The sequence below is a fragment of the Apteryx rowi genome, unplaced genomic scaffold, assembly GCF_003343035.1.
Source record: "Apteryx rowi isolate R43461 unplaced genomic scaffold, aptRow1 scaffold_82, whole genome shotgun sequence".
NCBI lineage: Eukaryota > Metazoa > Chordata > Aves > Apterygiformes > Apterygidae > Apteryx > Apteryx rowi.
The window spans coordinates 216,454-236,415 of NW_020451116.1; the positions used below are offsets into that span (position 1 = coordinate 216,454).

At 39.8% G+C, this 19,962-nt stretch overlaps 1 protein-coding gene across 1 annotated transcript in view; it reads right to left on the reverse strand.

The window, feature by feature from the left end:
* The window catches only part of COL4A5 (collagen type IV alpha 5 chain), a 47,266-nt gene extending 28,214 nt beyond the window's left edge, over positions 1-19,052 (reverse strand). The window contains exons 1-24 of the mRNA XM_026089554.1: positions 19,014-19,052; positions 18,305-18,331; positions 16,920-17,000; positions 15,831-15,893; positions 15,160-15,195; positions 15,017-15,058; positions 14,801-14,893; positions 12,674-12,727; positions 12,511-12,567; positions 10,251-10,295; positions 10,100-10,153; positions 9,888-9,929; positions 8,603-8,735; positions 7,542-7,715; positions 6,255-6,338; positions 4,995-5,087; positions 4,379-4,449; positions 3,941-4,132; positions 3,322-3,490; positions 2,544-2,636; positions 2,349-2,453; positions 1,646-1,743; positions 1,238-1,388; positions 455-568 (exon numbers count right to left, since the gene is read on the reverse strand). Of these exons, the coding sequence (XP_025945339.1) occupies positions 455-568; positions 1,238-1,388; positions 1,646-1,743; positions 2,349-2,453; positions 2,544-2,636; positions 3,322-3,490; positions 3,941-4,132; positions 4,379-4,449; positions 4,995-5,087; positions 6,255-6,338; positions 7,542-7,715; positions 8,603-8,735; positions 9,888-9,929; positions 10,100-10,153; positions 10,251-10,295; positions 12,511-12,567; positions 12,674-12,727; positions 14,801-14,893; positions 15,017-15,058; positions 15,160-15,195; positions 15,831-15,893; positions 16,920-17,000; positions 18,305-18,310 (2,050 nt within the window). The 5' untranslated portion in view covers positions 18,311-18,331; positions 19,014-19,052. The remainder of the gene's footprint in view (positions 1-454; positions 569-1,237; positions 1,389-1,645; positions 1,744-2,348; positions 2,454-2,543; positions 2,637-3,321; positions 3,491-3,940; positions 4,133-4,378; positions 4,450-4,994; positions 5,088-6,254; positions 6,339-7,541; positions 7,716-8,602; positions 8,736-9,887; positions 9,930-10,099; positions 10,154-10,250; positions 10,296-12,510; positions 12,568-12,673; positions 12,728-14,800; positions 14,894-15,016; positions 15,059-15,159; positions 15,196-15,830; positions 15,894-16,919; positions 17,001-18,304; positions 18,332-19,013) is intronic.
* Between the last annotated feature and the right edge of the window lie 910 nt (positions 19,053-19,962).

The window sequence follows — 19,962 nt, forward strand, 5'->3', positions numbered from 1 at the left end:
TGTTTCTTTCCAAAGACAGCACAGTACACACAGCTAAAGGCAACTTTCCTCCTCTTCTGTATCCCCAAAACCTCTGCAGTGACATTGCCCCTTTTTGTCTTGTCCTAAAGAGTATTGTAATAAATGTACCTTCCTATAGGTTTTGTTACTACAACACTTCCTAGAATACCTGCTGAGGCAGTGAGACTCCAAGTCCTCTCCCAAAAGCAGTCTTTTAATCCTTGAGACCTCTCTAACTTGTGTAAAAGGCAGAGCTGAATGAAATTCCACTTTTGACTTCAGTAACAAACGTGATGTACAAAGTTCTGCCGACCTGACTGGCAAGACAGTCAAGCCAACAGACATAAAGTCTCTGTCCTTCCTTGCCTATTTGTTCACTGGGACCTTCAATGTCCCATGTACCGCTTGGTATATGTCAGAAATAACCAAAGAGTACAAGTCATGTGAGTTTTACCTGGTGGACCAACAGGTCCTGGAGGTCCAGGAGGTCCAGGTGGACCTTGGCCACCAATACCGGGGATGCCTGGTGGGCCTGGAAGTCCTGGTGGTCCGCTTGGTCCAGGGTCACCTAAAAGAACACTCTTGTTTAGTTCAACAGTGAACTCAGGTCAGAGATACTTGCTTTCAGAAGTAGAGTGGTGCCTTCACATTGTACTTGAAATCTGATCCTTGGATGTAACCAAATATAAAATTGACACAGGATAAAAAAAAAACCAAACACCACACACTTCAGAAAGCTATTTCTGAAAGACAAACCAGAGATTTGCTCTCACTCTGCACGGAATGCATGCAGTTTACATTTCTAGACTACACAGAGACACATTCTTGCATCATAATCCATGTCTAACCCAACAGATGCTATCTAGCAAACCAGGCACACTCTGCAGTATAATACAGGCAGCAATTAACAGTAGCAATTTGTGAACTGTTAACACTCTGCATGTAGAAGCAGAGGGCATGAAAATGGCAGTTGTCCTATTGTTTTACATCTACTTTGATATAAATTTGTCTCTAGATGAAAGACTTTTAGGTACTAACCCACAAATTGCTATTTATTCCCTTGCTTGCTTGCCTTTTGAGAACACAAACTTCCATTTATGCAGGGTCTATACTTTGGAAGAAGGGATCCTGACGTAATTGTTCCAAAATCAGCACTGCTTATATTTAACTGCCATAGGACTCCCAGCATGTCTGCAGTGTTTAGAGTTCAACAGAGAACAGAAAAGGCTCTCTGTACCTTTGGGCCCTGGAGTTCCATCAAAACCTGCTCTTCCTGGGAGACCAGGGTTTCCTGGGAAGCCAGTATCACCTTTGGGCCCTTGAACTCCTTTTAAGCCTGGTGGTCCTGGGGATCCAGGTGGTCCTGGAACTCCAAATCCACGATCCCCCTGTAGCAGTAAAATTTAAAAAAGAAGGTTCCAAGTTTATCCTCTCTTGAAAATGTTAAAGTAGAGAAGAAAAAATTACCAGTATCTTATAGTTCAATTTTTTTTTTCCTACTCTTGGTCAAACCTCAGATATAGAATGTGACTTTTCCACCATGAAAAGATGACCAGAAGAGGCAAAATCCTCCCCAGGAACTTCCCACTTATGCATAAGAACCTCCAAGAAAGTGAAGTTTTACAGTAAACAAGCAAACACAGACCTTCTGTCCTGGGAAACCAGGTGGTCCAGGAGGTCCATCTAGACCAGGGCGACCTGGAGTTCCCGGAGCTCCGGGGGGGCCTGGAGTACCTGGGAAACCTACACATGACATAGAGGTTAGGGCAGCAGAGGAGAGGATGCCAGAGAGCATTAGAACAGCTCTTCCAGAAATACTTGGGGACCATGAAAAGTAATCTCTGAAAAGAGGTTCTGTGCTAGCTCAAGCATACTTGAGGAGCACCTATTTGGCTAAGATGACTTTGAGTATACAGTCTTTGCCACAGAGGATATCTGTGATTCCTCTCAGAAGGGGGCACTCCCCATCCTCTGTGCTCTCATAATAACTACAAACAGTTCACACCAGAAATATTAAAATCTTGTGACAGCATGTGGAGATCATTTATTGACAATGAGTCAAGCCCAAACTTCCATCATTTTCCAAAGTTTTTCCAATATGCTTTTGTGTCCATGGTTTATTGAAAAATGTAAGCTACCATGAAGGAATAGTACAGTGGACAAAGAAATAAGAGCTCAGGAGAGTTTTTTCCAGATGCTTCTGACAGAATATAAAGATGGATAACTTCAAGGTAAACATTTTTTTAAAAGATCCTGTTAAAGATGTAAGTTAATTGACTAGAACAAAGTGAAGAGGTACAACTCTCAAAATGTCCCCATTTTTAGCCAATACTTGGCTGCAAACATACCTTTTGGGCCTGGTGGACCTGGAAGTCCAATGCCAGGAATACCTGGCTCTCCTTTCACACCTGGGATGCCTGGCAGGCCACGCTGACCTGGCTGACCAGGATCCCCTGTAGAAAGAAGAAAATCAGTGTAATTATCAAGAGTCAATCAGAAAGAAAGGCTCTTGCAATTCCCTGGACATCTAGTTGCAGCTTTACCTGGAAGACCTGGGTCACCATTTCTGCCTGGAGGACCAGGGAGGCCAGGTACTCCTGGTTCTGTAATAGTCTGACCAGGTTCACCTTTTGGACCTGAGACCAAAGAGAGGAAATATGCATCACTCAATGGGAGTCTCTTTTCTCTCTTGCTTTTCTGAGCAGAAAGAAAAGATGTTAGCCACATCCCAAGCTTACAAAGAACTTAAACACCAGCAAAACTTTATCCAGCAGGTTATACCCCACCTGAAACCTATACAGCATTTATTGGCTTAGAGGCATTGCTTATATTAAGACAGTTTTCTTTAAGTCACTTTTTAGCTTCCTCCTAGGTACCATCATGTGAACAGCATGTTCCATAGCTGACAGGAGTAGAACTTGATCATAATCTGTGTAGTTGACAATGAAGTGTTCAATTTTAAAGCAGACTTGTTCAAAGCAAACTTTTGTTTTGAAGAAAGGGCACAACAGTGCAGTCACACTGCCCACCATTAAGCTTAAGCCAGATGGTAGTTGCAGTGTGTTTCCACTACAGTAAATCAAGGAGAAACTTCTCTAGAGGTCAGGGCAAGGATGAGTTAAGTGCCTATAGCTAAGGTACAAATTCTGCTCACTTTGTGATTCTGTGGTAACCTTCAGTAAGGGAGCTTATAAATGCAGTCTTTTACTGCTTTTGAGTAAAGCTTAAAAGCCAGCACAATGTTCTAAGAACTTTCCAGAGCCAAATGGACACAACTTGGTTGTAAAGCTTTTGTTCAAGAACACACAGAGATTAACTCACCAGGAACTCCGGGAGGTCCTGGACGACCTGATACACCTTGGATGCCCTTTTCACCAGGTGAACCTTGGGGACCAAAACCAGGAGGTCCAGGAAGTCCTTTGTCTCCAGGAAGACCTGGTATTCCTGGGTCACCTGGAATTCCCATTTCTCCTTTGAATGCAACACTGCCCTGAAGAGGAGGAAGAGCAGGATGGGAAAGAACAGCATGTATTTACTAGGAAAGGAGTAAAGTGTTTCACTGTTTCTGTTTTGAAACTCTCTGGTAGTTTCCGTCCTTCTAACTTCCAAGGCCATTAGGTTACCAACATCTTACCAACATGCTAGAGATAAGGTCCAAATCTGGCTACTTAATTCTTTGAGCTACACAGGTGAACAGCAGAAGGGCCTATCTGTTGCTGCCCAAGAGGAGTCTCTCAGCTTATTTTTAGAGAGGCACTGACAGATTGTAGAGACTACCCTGTCTATCATTACTAGATTGGCATCTACTGGAGACAATTATTTCATTACTCACATTCAGAGAAAAGTGCATTGGCCAGTCCTCCTATCTGCATTATTCCAAACGCATCCAGGACTTCCCAAACCATCTGTCCAAACAAAGACAGCATAAAATGCAACTCACAGGTTCCCCCTTAGGGCCAGGCAGACCTGGCAGTCCATCTCGTCCAGGAGTGCCATCTATGCCAGGAAGACCTGGAGGTCCTGGGAAGCCAGGATCTCCCTTGTCACCTTTCATTCTTGGAGAAGTCAGGACATCCCCTGGATCTCCTTTAGGACCAGGTCTCCCAGGGGCACCTGGGGGCCCTGGAAATCCCTGAGTGGAGAAAAAAAAAAGAAAAAAAAAAAAGCATTTTCAGGTTGTTTTCACCTCCCTTCTGAGGTTGGCATAATATAAGAATTACAGGTTCAAAGTAGTTAGAGACGAAAAAGAAGTATTAGACATAGAATTCACATTTACTGAGCACAGATCTACCAAATGTATAAGACAAATGAGACGCTTTATCTTCCCAGCAGAACATAACACTGGTGTAGGAAGAAAGAAGTGTAGAATACCACTTACTGGTGGTCCTACAAGGCCAGTTAATCCAAGAAGGCCTTTTTCACCTTTTGGTCCAGGAAAACCAGGAGAACCTGAGTAATGCAGAAAAAGATAAAACAATAGCAAGAAACAGTAGAAGCTGTAAATATCAAGCACACTGTTTGCAGAGTATAATAGCCAAGTCCTTTTAAAACCAGGCAAGGTATAGTCTGCCTTTTTTGGGGGGGGGGGCAGGGAACAGCTTGATTTTATTTGAGCAAAACAAATTTTGTAACTCTAAGTTAAATCAGTAGTGTCAGAAAGAACGTCACACCTTCAAAAAGCTCCAGCTCCTCTACCATTTGAGGAATAGGAAGGAGTAGAAATTAATTTCTCTGTCTTTCAGTTAAATCTATAGCAAGCCATTCACCTTCAATAGGCACAAGGCTGTCTTTGACCAGATAATTTTTTTGGAACGCCAGATTTTCAAAAATGAGTGATAGTTTTACATGTGTCCAGCCTGTTTCAACCTCAGCTGGGCAAAATGGGACATGAACCTATATATCAGAGTTGGTATTGTGTGCATCTGAGGTTGCACACAATATGAAAGTGTCTTTATAAAATATTTTTAGCAAAATAGTGATGATTACAGCTTTACCTGGACTACCTGGAGGTCCTGGAGGTCCTCTCTCCCCAGGAGGCCCAGATATTCCAGTTCCTATGCAATTGAAGCATGTGTCTCCTTGATCACCTACAAAGAGTTGCATTAAAAAAGCATACTTGAGCATTAAGTCTTAGAAAACATTAAAAAAATCCAGCTCAACAGCAGTTGCTTTCTTGTTAATGATCTATAATATAAAGTCCAAAATGACAATTTTAGGGAGTCTTATGGTATCTTAAATCTTAGAAGGCTTCTCCCATGAAGGCCAAACTCATGTTTTTTGGTTGCTAGGGATCAGACAACCAACAGTCTTGCGTGCTTTCAATAATCCGGAATGAAACTGTGGATTTTTTCTCAGCAAAAGATTTACCTCAGAAAGAAGGTATTTGACACTTCGAACTACAACTTTAAAACAATACACCAGAATCCAAAACTTTAGTTAAACTCCAAGAGGGCAAAATAACTACTGAGACAGTTTTATTAAACACAGCTGACCTAACAATAGGCTAAACATATTTCATTAATAAAATGACCTGTTTCAAGAAGTTTAGGAATTTCACTCATGCACAGACTTTTCTATGATGTTCATCATTGTATTAGCTAAACATTTAATTTGGGTTAATTAACTAAACCTTACAATCTCCATGAGAAAAAAATACTTCTGTTTGAAAGGAGTATAAAATCAAGTGAGATGCTCAAAGTCATTTAAGATGTCCACGGTTGAGCTAGGAAAAGATTCTCACTTACCCATATCAGCATCCTCATTGCAAGTTTGTCTTTTTGGAAACAAGGATACACATTAAAGATGTCTTTCTTTTGGTTAGAGAACAAACAGATAAACTCCTTCTAGATTGACTGATTCAAATTATGAATCTTACATTTATAATTTCCATGTCGCTTTCCACAAAATAATGTCAAATTTACCCATGAAGTAAGTATAAAACTTTTTCACATGGAGGTAGTTTCTATCTACCTGGAAGGTACTCATAAACCTGAAGCTCCATTTTACTTTAATCATGATCTGCACGAGGCCATTCAAATAGGTTATACTCTCAGACAGTTTGAGATTCCTGTGCTTTTACACTACATGAAGGACTAACCCATGTCCAAAAAAACCAGATTTCTTATATGGAAACATATAAAATTTGCACCCAACCCTACTGGGAAGAGACACCGTTTATTCTTTATCTAATGCAGGCTTTAAACTGTTAAACAAGCTTTAACAAGAAGAGAAAAAACATTTCCATGACATGGCACCTTTTTGGCCTCGCTCCCCCATAAAGCCTTGTTGTCCTGGAATTCCGGGAGGACCTGGAGGCCCCTGCTCACATAACCCTTCGCCTAAGGAGAATCAAGAGAGGTTTAATGATCAATATGTGTTAGGCTGACAGCAGCACTGAGTACATGTATTCAGTACAAAAATGTACTTTGTGGTATTTGTGTGTATATTCTAATATACACACACAATCACAGACCAAACACTTTTGTTAATTCAGAGACAGGAATGTATATGGAAACCCACCAATGTAATTCAGACTCAAAAGGAAAAAAAATCAGTGATGTTACACACATTCATAAGCTTTCTTTCACAACCTCAGTTATCTCCCACTACTTCCCACAGCCTGTACACTTCCCTCTCTATGATGCTACATTCTGCCATTTAGCCTCAGATAATAAAAGCACATGCGTATGAAATACCACCAGAGAGAGGAGACTTAAAGACGCCAGTGCCATGGTAGGAGACACTAGATTCCTCCCCGAACTGTGTTAGCCCCTCTATCACAGCCTTCCAGTTCCCAATTCCATCTCCAATTCCCCACATCCCTCCTCTCAAAAAGCAGCTAAGAGCCTTCCTTCCAAGTCCCCACTCCCAAGGTGACTGTGTACGATTCACACACTAGAATATACATCAGACAAAACTGCAATTCTGTCAAGAATTACCCCCTTTGACTCCTGCAAAATCGCGATTCTTAGTAGGGCTCCTCCAAGCAGTTATTAGATCACATTGTTAAAGATAAATTTACTCAAGAAAGCATTAAAGTGGTTGTCATCTGCATTATGTGCAAATTTTGATGCATCCTTCATTAGTCAGATGAAGTAGGATTTAATATCAACTCAAGAAAAAAAACATATATCTGGGACAGATCTGCTGGGCCCTGTAGAACTGCTATTACTCTCTGCCACTAGGCTGAAAGCTCCCTCAAGTCTGACAAGATTCCTTCTCCACCAGCCTAGCTGAATCTCACAGATAAGTCACAGCAGGGCTAACTTGAGGCAGAAAGAGGCATGATAATGCCTGGCTACAATCCACACCATTCAATTCCCAGATCCTGTAATAGTTCCTAAGGGTAGGGCTCTCCTACAAAAATCTTGATTTGCTCTGGGAGTGGTTTGTAGGATGTATATGAATAGCTTGGTATCTTGATTCCCTTTCCACAGGCTTTCGTTGTGATGAATGACATGTTTGGAGGAAGAATTAAAAAAAGAATGAATAGCAAAACTGTTCAGTGTCTTCTCCTTGCTGTCTATGTAATCATCACTTACCAGGAGGAACCGATGGTGCAGGTGGTCCTGGGGGACCTGGTGGTCCCGGGGATCCCCGGGGTCCATCAAGTCCTGGCTGTCCAGGAATGGAAACACCAGGTAAACCTGGATCTCCCTTCTGTCCTCTCTCACCAGGTAAGCCAGGAGGGCCAGGAGGCCCAACAGCTGTGATCCCTAAGATGGGAAAAGCTTAGTTTGTTGACAGCTCAAGGGTTTAAATAACTTTTTTTGTAGAGGTGACAACAATATTTGATGAATAACATGCTACAAATAAGATTGTCTCTTTCAATGTACACATAAGTATTCCATAACATTTTTGTTATAGATGGTGAATGTTTCATACAGGGATCTAGGAACAGACTACAACTATGAATAAATCTATCTGTGCATAAAAAACAGATAACTCTACATGTTGACGTGCACATTTTGACATGCACACATTTTGCATTTTCAGAGATTTTGGTTTGAAAAATTGATCTGAGACTCAACAGCTAAGTGAACAGTTTATGAAGGAAAGAAATAAAATAGGACTAATGAATGGAAAGACTGATGGGAAAAAGACCATTAACATGTCATAACATTTGAGTCATACTGTACTTCTCTGTGCAGATGAATGATAAACAGAGGTACCACCACTCATTCCCATTCTATATTCAGACCATCTCTTCCTTTAGTACTGACCAATATACAGCAAAGAATAGATTTGATGGCCAGGTACCAGAGTTCTGGTACACAATACTTTCTCTGTATAATGCAATGGATAACATATGTTACAAGTGAGTGACATGACATTACCCCCAAGGTCATTAAGCTAGGATCCGTTTGATAGCCTTGATGATTAGCATCTTCTGCTCACCATAGCAGGGGAATTGAGTGTTCAGAATTCCTCAGATTACCCCCATAAACTAAGGGCCACCCTTTAAGCTCAAAGGTAGATCTAAATAGTTCTGCCTTCACTTTCTGCTCAGTCCATCTGCCAAAAGAACTGTGAAAAGACCACAAAGCTAAATATCTGGTCAGACCTTTGAATATACTACTCATTTTAATGCTTGCACTCTTACCTGGAGAACCTGGCAAGCCAGGTGGGCCGGGCCTACCAGAGAATCCACGGTCCCCTTTGGCTCCTGGAAGTCCTGGCAATCCTTTGCTACCTTTTGGTCCCACTGCTGCATCAATGCCTGGTCTTGAAATGACCTATTAACGTTTAATGTTAGTGTTAATGTGAAACAACTTGTCAATTACTAAGCCAAGAAAAGTGTCACTGGAAAGGTAAAGAGATATGAGGGAAGGAAAGTTCAATGTACTTTGAACCCAATACCATTGATAGGATGCTTTTCTCATGCCACTGAATTATCACTGAAAATTCCCATGAAGAGTAGTCCCAAAAGAAAGCCAAACCACACAGTGTTCTCATGAAATTTGTTAAAAATCCTACAGCACATTGCATTCTTGCTGTATGGAAAGCAAACAGCATTTGTGTGAGAATATAAGTTCCACAACAAACCCTCCCAACACACTCCTTTCCTGAAAAAGTAAAGAAGTAATATAACTCCAGCATAAAGTATATGCATCTTCAATGCATATTGAAGACATGCAATTCTTCATAAAGATTTAAAAATCTTTCCACAGTTTTAAATACAAGCAGCAAGAATAGAGACATCAAATTCTGTTCCATTATAGAGGTGCAAATTCACAGTTACATCACTGATATCAAAGGAGATACTCAGATTCACATCAGGATAACAAGGTGGGACTGGGCCATAGTATTTGCTTCAGGCGGACTGCTTAGTGGATAAGGCAGTACATAGGGAAATGACACAGAGAATGGCAACCTTACAGAAGAACTCTTGCTCAGGTCATTTCAATATCTTGGCAGCAGACTGTGACAACATAAACAATGGCTCAGGATGGGTTTTCCACGGTGCAGTAGTTTTCAACATGGTTGAGAATAGGCTAAAAATTATTTGTTCCCCATAAAAAATACTTCAGTTCAACTGAAGAAGCAACTTTGTGTTGCTTTGCAAAGGCAATTTTCTGAATTTTTGAAAAATTTTGTATGTTGATCCACCAATGCCTAGGATAAAATATATGTCCATTGACTTCAGAGAAGCTGCCTCATTTCTGCTGGTCTGAGGTCTAGCCTTGTGTTTGTAACCTAGCAAATCCTAGAGCATAGGATCTATCTTGAGAGAAGGGAACAATCATTTGTATTAGTGAGTATACGAAATCTTTGCTGTTTCTTGTCAGTTATTGTTATACGTAGATATGGGACTTACAGTCACCTAAGCATTATGATGAGAAAACACTGCCAACCAAATGGGAGAAGAGAAAGCATCAGCAACTTACACTTCCAGGAGGACCAGGGGGACCAATGTCACCTTTTTCACCCTATCAATGAAATTGAGAGTGCTTTTTATATCGCACACAAGAGACTTACTGCAAATATTCCACAGCACTTTAACAGCATAGGCAATGCAATTACTATTCAACCAGAATTGAACTCAGTGATGGCAGATTTTGTAGGTCCTGTAGCAATAACGACAAATAACCCTGCATACCTTTTCACCATCTCTTCCTGGAGCACCATCTACTCCAGGCCCACCAGGTAAACCCTTCAAGAAAAAAAGATAATCACATTCAGATCTTCTCCATATCAGGAGAAAAACCTTTAAGGAGTCTGCTTAGGTGAGAAACATATGAAGTACTCACATCTAGACCAGGCTGACCAGGATCTCCATCTTTGCCAGGCTTTCCCTTCAAAGACATAAGCATGTATTGAAATAAAAATCTTCAGTGGTAAAGAATTCTTGTGGAAATTATGTTACTTACTTCCCATTTTTCAATAAATCAAATTTCCTCTAGAACACAACCCTTGTGACAAATACCTCACAGATATCAACCACGTATAATCAACTGAGTTTACTAAACTGAGGATTCATTTTGAAAACCAGAGTACAAAAACTTGACAAGCCTCAAAGAAATGTTGTGAGAATACAGCATATAATGTCTTCCAGTTAACTAGTGCTGATTCCTTGCATGTAATGTTTTATTTGTTTTACAATAGAGGAGTATCTTTACTTGGAAAACAGATCATAACTCTGAAACACTAGAACACAACATTTAATTAGGAAATAACATAATGTGACCAGTGAAATTAAATACAAACTTTTCTGTGTTTGAATTTTAACTCTCCTTTAAACAGAATGCATTTTTTCTGAACAATAACGTCAATACAATATAAAGTGCAATTCTGCTCAAAGAAGTGACTTCTGAAACCATACCTTCTTGCTGAACAGATCTGTCATTGCTACACTAAAAGTAGTGCAAAGTCCATTTTATTCCAGACCATCTAACAGGCAAAACAAATACAAGTGTTTTTGGCGTTACAGAAGCAGTATGGATGGTGGACACGAGGTAGAACATCATTAGAATAGTTGATTAAGTTTCACCACAGTGCCAAGATCAGTTCTCAATCATTGAGAAGTCAATAATGAGACCACACTGATATTACTAGAGTACAACATGATTTGCAAACTCTTTACTGTTAGTGATGGTGTTGAAATCCCAAATAATGAAGCTTGAAGATATCCAGTGAATTTGCAGGACCAGCTATTTGATGACATATACTAACATTTTTTCTGAGTATATCTGACATGGGTTTGAGCCACACAGAACAATATGGAACTCTAAAACATAATCTTAGAGTCACTTAACAGCAAAACTGCACTTTAAGTGTGCACCATGCCCAAATTCAGAGCAATAAAAAACAAGCAAAAAATGTTGGTAAGCAATCTTTTGGCAAAAGGCACCTCCCACACCCACTAAGGATTTTTATCCTTTCAGATCTTTGCAAATTTATGTGGTTCCAAAATACTTTTGCAGAGAAAAAAGTTGGAGGATACAATTCAAAAGGACACATAAAATATAATGAGAGTTTTGGTTCTGTAAATCTGCATCATTTCTTATATAGAAAAGGCAAAACAAAGCCTGCCTACAAATCTCAGCAACTAAAAAGGATTTTATCGAGAATACCAAATCAACTTTTCTTCAATGGTCTTTCTTTTCTTTTGTATAGAAATTTGAAAACCTATCACTAACATGTTCCTAAACAGGGTTCTTATATTGTCCAATTAAGATGAGCATGACCTGTGGCTTGATTTTCAAAGGTGTCCATTATGTTGATGAAACTATGGGTTCAGTGGCTATGACTGTAAAAAGACAGAATGCTTTCAGCTGGGAGCAGCTTGTCTTTTCTTTGCAGGTACAGTCCATGTTATTTTCGTCCTACTTCTTAGCACCTCTATGACCTTCCTCAGCGTTCCTGAGCTGTGATACCCAAACAAATCCAAATTCCTGGATGTTTTTGAATCTAGACAGGAACAAGGTGACTCATGCTATCCCTAGAAGCAGCTAGCCTGACTTGTCCCCTCACCAGATAGTACATAAACAAAGTAGTCACTTGAGAAGTGACAAATGAACTCTTGGTCTTGATGCAGCGTTCAGAGACTTGTTGCTGTGACTCACTTCACAAGTAAATCCACTAAGAATGAGTTACACAGACCAGCTTATAAATAGAGCAGTCTCATGCTGCTTGGCAAACCAATACATAGAAAACTGAATGAAGAACCTCTCTAAAAGGAAACAGAAAACCACTGCTTCACAGTCCAATAACTTCAAAGAATGTTTCCGTATGCAACAGATAATATCATCCAAATGTAGTTTTTGCCTGCCCCAAGACTAAGACCTACATATAGCTGATTCCATCAAGAAAGCACTGAGAGATGCACAGCTAGAAGCACCTTCCATGAACCAGATGTATCACCTACAGTTTGCCAGAGTATGGAGAGAAAAAAAAAAAAAAAGGTCTCTTACCCAGAGGCTGATGGCCCAACCTGAATTCAACATTTGCTTAATTCTCAAAGATAACACTGACTGGAAAGATAAATGTTTCATTAAATAAATTACTTACTCTTTTGCCTGGTTCTCCTTGCTCACCTTTTTCACCTTTTACGCCACCGGGAAGACCCTGGACACACAAACATTATCTTAAACTGAGCCCACAAGCCAGAGTAGAATGAATTTACAGTTCTGATACAGAGGCAACAAAAAAGGACTAAAAGAGGACTACTCACAGGAGGGCCTTGTGGCCCAGGAAGTCCTGGTGGGCCTGGATCACCTGGAATACCCTGTCAAGCATGGGCAAAAGAAAAAGAGGGTTAAAGCCTCCATCACTCCCTAGTCTCTCCATTTTTTTTAATAGAATCTTTTTTGCTGTCATTTAGATTTCTAAGTGCCCTGAAAGAGCAAGGGCTCATATCAAATATTCTTTATTTGTGCAGATCTTCAAGTGCAACTATAAATTTCATTAACTGCTCATCCTGTTTATCTAGATGATTCACTCCACTAAGACACAACTGCCTCCTGCGTGCACTGCAGCAGCTGGTTTGGTGGTCTGCAGCTGCTATACAATAATAAAAAGAAGGAAGGAAGGAAGGAATACCAGATCCAGCTGAAATTACAGGGGTAACAGTCATTAGGTTGCTGGTAACTGCTGAAGTTGTGAGGACTGAGGATATCAGGATCAGTAACCCGCTCTTCAGAAAAGTGTCACCGGATCACCATGTCAAAAAGTTAGGGTTTCTATTTTGTCTTGTTACACCTCTGTACAAGTTGTTAAACCTCTTTGCTATTAGTTTAAAGAGAAAGTCCCAGGCTGCTGAATCCACAAAAGCTTTGGGTAGAGTTTCTGTTTTTTCTTAGAGCCTCCCAGACTTATGCTTGATTTTTCAATCATCAGAGATCATGTGAGTGTATCATAAAAAACAAGTGGAATGTTAAAATTCTTTATTATTGTGTACCACCAAATACCCAATATAAATGCTGAAATATAAATAAATCTTTAAACCTTTAAATCATTGTAAATGTTGGTCAAAGGCAATGCACTCCGACTATGTGTCAGCATTAGTCCTTCAGAGATCCTTGATGACAGAAGCAAATTACTTTGTCCCTAATAAAGTCAGCTGAATTTTTGCTTCATTATAGTGTGGTCAAAATTTTGCCTCATGTTTTCTTAGAACTATAAAGACACACAGTGTTCTTCTTTACCTTCTGTGTTATTAACCAGTAAAAAGAGACAAAACTGTAGACTGAGACCTTCCTAGAATGACTCACATTGCAAATGTGCATGAGTGGATAGCTCCAGGATATGCTTTAGTGGGGCGTAACATTCTTATGAAAAGGAGAGTAACAAATGGTTTCAATCAAGATGAAGGGCAGCAGAATTGTCCTAACCCCTGCCAAAATAAAACACTGCTGTCTACCAATGCATTCTTATCTCTGACATGTTTCCCTGGTCAGCCGGGATGAAAAGGTAGAAAGCAAAAAAATGGTCCAAATAAAGATGGAAGAAAGTTAGTTTAAAGTCATGCAGGAGCTCAGTTACAGAGCATCATCACAGTGACGTTTGTAAAATTACTAGAGCATAAAAATGACAACTCTTGCTTCAAAATGTCTACCTCAGCCATTCTACTGCTCAGGCTGGTATTTGAAACTACTACAGAAACTTCTAAAATAAAAATTAAATCCAGGCACACATGACTCTGCTGATAGTGTTCAGATTGTCTATGACGACCCCAGAATCAAGTGGGTCTATAAAATGTTTCCCAGTGAAGAAGAAAGGAAAAAAAATATAGTAACTTTAAAAAAAGGCAACTCCCCAATGACTTTTGGGCACATATTGGTGGGGAAGGATCCATACAAGTCAAACCAATAGTCTGAGCTTACTGCCACAGTATGGCTCAATATTTACTTTTGAGAGGCCAGAAGCTAGGAATTTATTCAGTCCAAAAGGAAGAAAAAAACTCAGGGCATCATTTATGACCAAAAACGTAGCAAGTTGAGTTAACATTTTTGAAAAATTTCTTCACAGTAGATGACAAAGCTGGTTAATTAATGGGAATATGAATCCCCAGACAGCTTTGCAAAGCTCAAACTGGGTGTTCCAAGGAATGAGAAGAGTTTAACTGCTTTTACTGTTAATATGAACTTCCTTTGAGACAGTTTCTTTTGTAGGACCAGTTGTTTTACTAAAGGAGTAACTCAACTAACATGACTAACATGCCTTCTATTAAAGGAAACATTCAGTGCTTTGGGAAAAATAACAGAACCTGTGTACAGTGAGCAGGATATCAGTACACATTAGCCAAATCAATGAAGGCTACAAGTTTTATCTTTGCAGATGGATATAATCTCCCACTCACCTGATCTCCTTTCTGAAACTCAATGTCATTTGGTCTCTTCTGTTCTCCAATTTGTCCTGGTGGCCCTGGAGGTCCCTGAAGACCTTGTTCACCCTAGTGTGCAAGAAGATGGCAGTTTATTACAGCCAATGCAAACTAAAATGACATGAAGTAAAACAACATGCATAAGTATTTTGAAATTAATAAGCAAAAGCATCATCATGATCACCTACTCACTTTTTCACCTTTGGGTCCTTGGAAATTCAAACCCATATTACCCTGCAAAAAGCAAAACTCATCAACACTTAGAAGTCACAAATCAACAGAAAGAAAAACAAAGCAAAACCAACCACCACCATCAATAAGGGGGAAAGAAATACCTTAGGTCCTGGCAGCCCTGGTGGACCAGGAGGTCCCTATTAAAATGAAAAAAAAAAAAAAAAGTCATTTGTTCATAGTACTTCTACTTGGGGATAGCCACACACTTTGCATGCCCCCTTTGAAAAAAGGGCAACGTTGCTACTTTGGCTAGGTCTGCGTTATACCCATATTGACATGGCATTTCTGCCATCCTCCAAGAGCTCTTCCTCATGATCTTATTAAACTTTACAAATATGTAAGAAACTAGTTCTTGCTTTAAGTGAGAGTCACACGAAATGAAACATTCAGGTACTAAACATTCGTGAATTAAACACCTAAATCTAAACATGCTATGTCTTGTCCATCAGGATTCACAAGCAATAGAAGCAACGGTCTCCCGCTTTACTCAGTGGAAACACAAATAAGGAACCAGCAAAAGATGCAGTCTGATCTAAAGCAAAAAGAGCTCTGGGGACAGGCTGAATGTTTTAAACATATCACTTTTAAACATGCAGAGTAGCAGCTCCAGGTCACCTGAACACACGGTGAACACATACTACCTTCATCCCAAGTCTTGACTATCAAGAGCTCTGCCCTTTGCTGACCCGCTTCTGAGGATGTGAAACAAAGTAGTAACTGCTTAGCTTTGTAACTGTCTACAGTTTATAGGTAACTGGTTAAAGAAACTTACTGTCAAACCTAGGGGCCCTGGAGGGCCAGTTGGACCTGGTATACCCATGGAGCCGGGGGGGCCCTGTTGAGAAAGTGGAGGAGGCTGTCAGAGGCACCTGTTTGTGGAAAAACCAGTGGGGCAAATGCAAGACCCTCATAGTCAAGAAAACAACAGCTGACATCCCATACACGTCAAATCAAAGGAACTGACTACTAACCTACCCATCTGTTCTTGAGGAAGGACCTAAAGGACCGTATTGCTCTCAACATTACTACGTCTCCTTTGGCTTGGGTAAAGGAATGTTTTTTTTGTTTGTTTTGAACTACTTTTGCTCCTTCTTTCTCTTCATGCATGGAGAGAGAACAACACCACACTGTATTTGTGATTTCTCCCAGCCAGAAACAGACAATAGGGAAGCACAGATCAGAGGAACAGAAATGCTAACAGGCTCAGTCTGGTCAGAATAGCCTGGGGCTTGCATCCCCGTACCAGGAAATGGGAGTCTCTGGCTTCTGTCCAGTCCAGAGTGATAGACTCATTTTCTGCTCCCCTTGTCCTTCCACTAAAGCAACGAACGGCTCAGTGGGGAAGCACAGGGCCTGGAGTCACTAGCTGTTTTCACGGAAGCCTGCTGGGAGAACAGCAACTCTGTCCAGGAGATACAAGATGAGAACAGCTGAGACATTACTCTCTCTTCCTATCATCCGAAATAGCGGATACAGCCCAGAAAGGCAGCTGTTACTTGCTTTACCTCAGGGTTAGGAAGGGGAGGGAATTCTAGAACTGATACAGAGGATGCCTGAAGGGGGGCAGGAAGGGGAAATAGAGAAGCAAGCCAGTAACTGTGATTACAGCTGTCTGCTGGACACCACTTTCCTGCACACAGGACCTTTCTGGCCTCTGTGGGTCAGCCTATTAAGAGCAATATGGTTGTACTTACTTTCCCTAAAATCATAAACTAGAGGTACATTAAATCTGAACCTTGCTCCTTCATGTAAACATAGCTATCCCATAGTAGCAAATGTTCCAACTGTGCTGTAATCCAAATATTCTTCATTTTAGCTTTTTTGGGCAGAATACAGTCTAATAGTATTTTAGACAACTCACAGGTATCCCTGGAAGACCTGGAAATCCTGGGTCACCCTTCTGTCCTGGCAGCAAGGATGTAATTATTTCACCTGGTTCACCCTAGAAGAAAAAACAGCTAACTTTAATTAATAGCATATTCTATAACTATATCACCATTCTGACTTCAAAGGACACAAACAGTGGCTCTTACAGCTCTGAGAGACTCAGACTTATGCTATACTCCAGCAGTTCTCTAATACAGGTACTGCATTCTCCAAGAAATACCTCTTTTTAACAGAGATCCTTGCATATTTAGAGAATTTTAGCTAAAAATGGCTAAAACCCACTACCAACTATTAAAAGCTTTCTTTTTATCTGCACAAATGTATCAGCACTGACTTGAATTCCAAAAGATTAAGGGATTGAAATACAAATGTTTCTACAAAAGAAAGGGACATTTTATTTGCATGTGAAAGCAACCGATAGGACACGGCAGAAAAAAGACTCATTCAGCCTTTTGCAAAGTCCAACCTCATGAGATTAATGCAGAGTATGCAATTATAATGGTCGTGCTTCGTGATCTATTTTGAAGCAGAGTTTCTTACTGATTTCAAGGAAGACCTTTGTTTTCAAAACGTGAAATACTTGTCCTGATCAGCTTGCATTTTAACATCTCTAAAATGAATGGGAAGAAAAGAGGCTGAGAAAAACAAGTCATCTTAAAAGTCATCATTTCCCAGCACCAATGTATTATGCTGTTCTCTCAGGAGTTTATGAGAATAACTCTGTGGGTCAAACTTCCTTTTTAATAGACTTGAACTGAAATTGATGTTTTGGCCCATGGTCAAATAGGTCAAGGATACAAGAAAAAAACCTTAATTAAAACTTAAAGGGTTAAACCCTAAAGTCTAAAATAAGATTATGAGACTATTTACACTAAGAGATTACATACTAATCTATAAAGTAGGAAGCATGTTTCCGAAAGGAACACAAGATGCTGCAATACTCCTTTCACTGGATATTTTAAGTTCATTATCATTGGTCAGTCTTTAGCATTCCTCGGCATGCACACGTATATTATTGGTGCATTTAAATGTTCACAGGCATTTTGCTAACTTGATGCCTCACAGCATACATAGACTTGTCCATTTAGGCACACTGGCCCTCATATTCCCAAGGGAACCAGCTTCAAAAAACAGTTTGCTACTCCTGGAACTACTCACCCAAATGGGGTAAAGCTACTGCAGAATTTCCAGATAGTTGCACTGGAATGGCCTAGAAACAATAAGTTTTCTGCAGAAATTTACTGCAGATTCCAATGGATATATGTGGTCTTGCACAAAAGCAAGCAGGTTACTTGTGTCAGATCACACTGAATACCCACACCTGATTAGTACTTAGATGTGAGAGTACAGCACACTTACCTTCATACCTGGCAGACCAGGGGGTCCCTTTGTTTAAAAGAAACAAAAAATAAAAGAAAGATGAATATAAATAAATGATTGGTACGTTACTTTTAAACCACTGATCAGTACAAGACAAGCATTAAAAAGAGAAACCTAAAAAGGGGAAAAAACAGGAGAAAATAAAATTTTATGATCTTAGAATCAAACGTAAAAGTTTTTGAGACGTACTTTCAGCAAGTGTAAGAAGGACTACATTTCCATCTGCTGGCAATTTGTGTCTTTATTTACCTCTCTACTACATTCCTTTAGTGTTCTTTGTGTTAGTATTTAAGTTCTGACAGTCACTTTGCTGTACATTCTTTGGTCTTGTGAGGATAAAACCCTACATACTGTCTCTTCTTTCCTCATCACTAATCATCAGTAACACTCTTTAGGTGCACCAGATGACAGTATCAGGATCTTTCTTCTCCGACATATATGCATATATTTGTATTATTTTTTTACAGGTGGCTCAGCATTCCAGCAGTGTGAGAACTCAGACGGCTTTTTGTTAGCTTTGCCATAGCATGCAGCATAAAATCTCACTCTCTTATTGTAAAAAGTTGATAGTCTTATTTATTAAAAGAGCAACTGCAAAAAGAGGCTGATATTTATCTGATCCTTTACAGATCTAAGTAGAAGTTTTTCTGTGGATTATAGGAAGCTGATCTGGAAATCTTTTACTTACAGGAGGCCCTTGTAAACCAGGGAAACCTGGACTGCCTGGGAATCCACGCTCTCCCTTAAGGATGAAAAAGATGATTAGCCAAAACCAAAACAAAATATAACAAAGACAGGTAAACAAATGTTGACTACTATTGTACAGAGAGGGAAAACATGTAGTGCTATAGAAGATCAACCTCTTATAAGGAAAGATTATAAAGTGAAGTTAAGTAACATGTTAGAATGAAGTGTATCCTTCCAATAAGGATACTAAATCACTATTTTCAATAAAATGCTATTAGAAATTAATAAATAATAATATAAAATAAATATATAAATAAATTAAAAAGTCCCATTATTTGGTAATAAGTTTTGCTTGGCAGCAAGACTCTACTGCAAAGATCAGATGCTGCATATGATCTAATTATGATATACTCCTCTCTCAGTCTGTTAGCTATAAAATTAAGGACGATTAGAATAAAGTAATAAGTTAACTATGATGGCTGCAGACTGTAAATGTCTGGTGTTGGCAATTTCTCATCAGTAACTTGTGCTTTAAGTACCAGATCATGACCTCTCCTCCCAGATGTGGATATAAGTGTGCATCATTTCAGAATCACCTGCACTACTCAGTAACAGCAAGTACTGCACACAATAAATTAAGCCCATTGGCTACAGTCAGGAACAAGAACTTGTTATCATATTATTGCTGCACTGTTATGAATTTTAAAGGGATTCTACCTTTGTTCCATTGCATCCTGGGACACCCTGAGGTCCTGGTGGCCCATCCTGTCCCGGTAATCCCTTTAAAGTAGGAAAGAGGAAAGCACAGTTAGCTCATAGGATGCTCTCCTGGGCTAGAAAGAGAAAATGGACTAGATTCTATCTATACAACCCATTCCTACTCACAGGAAGTCCTGGTGTGCCTGGAAATCCCGGAAGCCCTGGAGGTCCCTAAAAGGGAAATAATCACA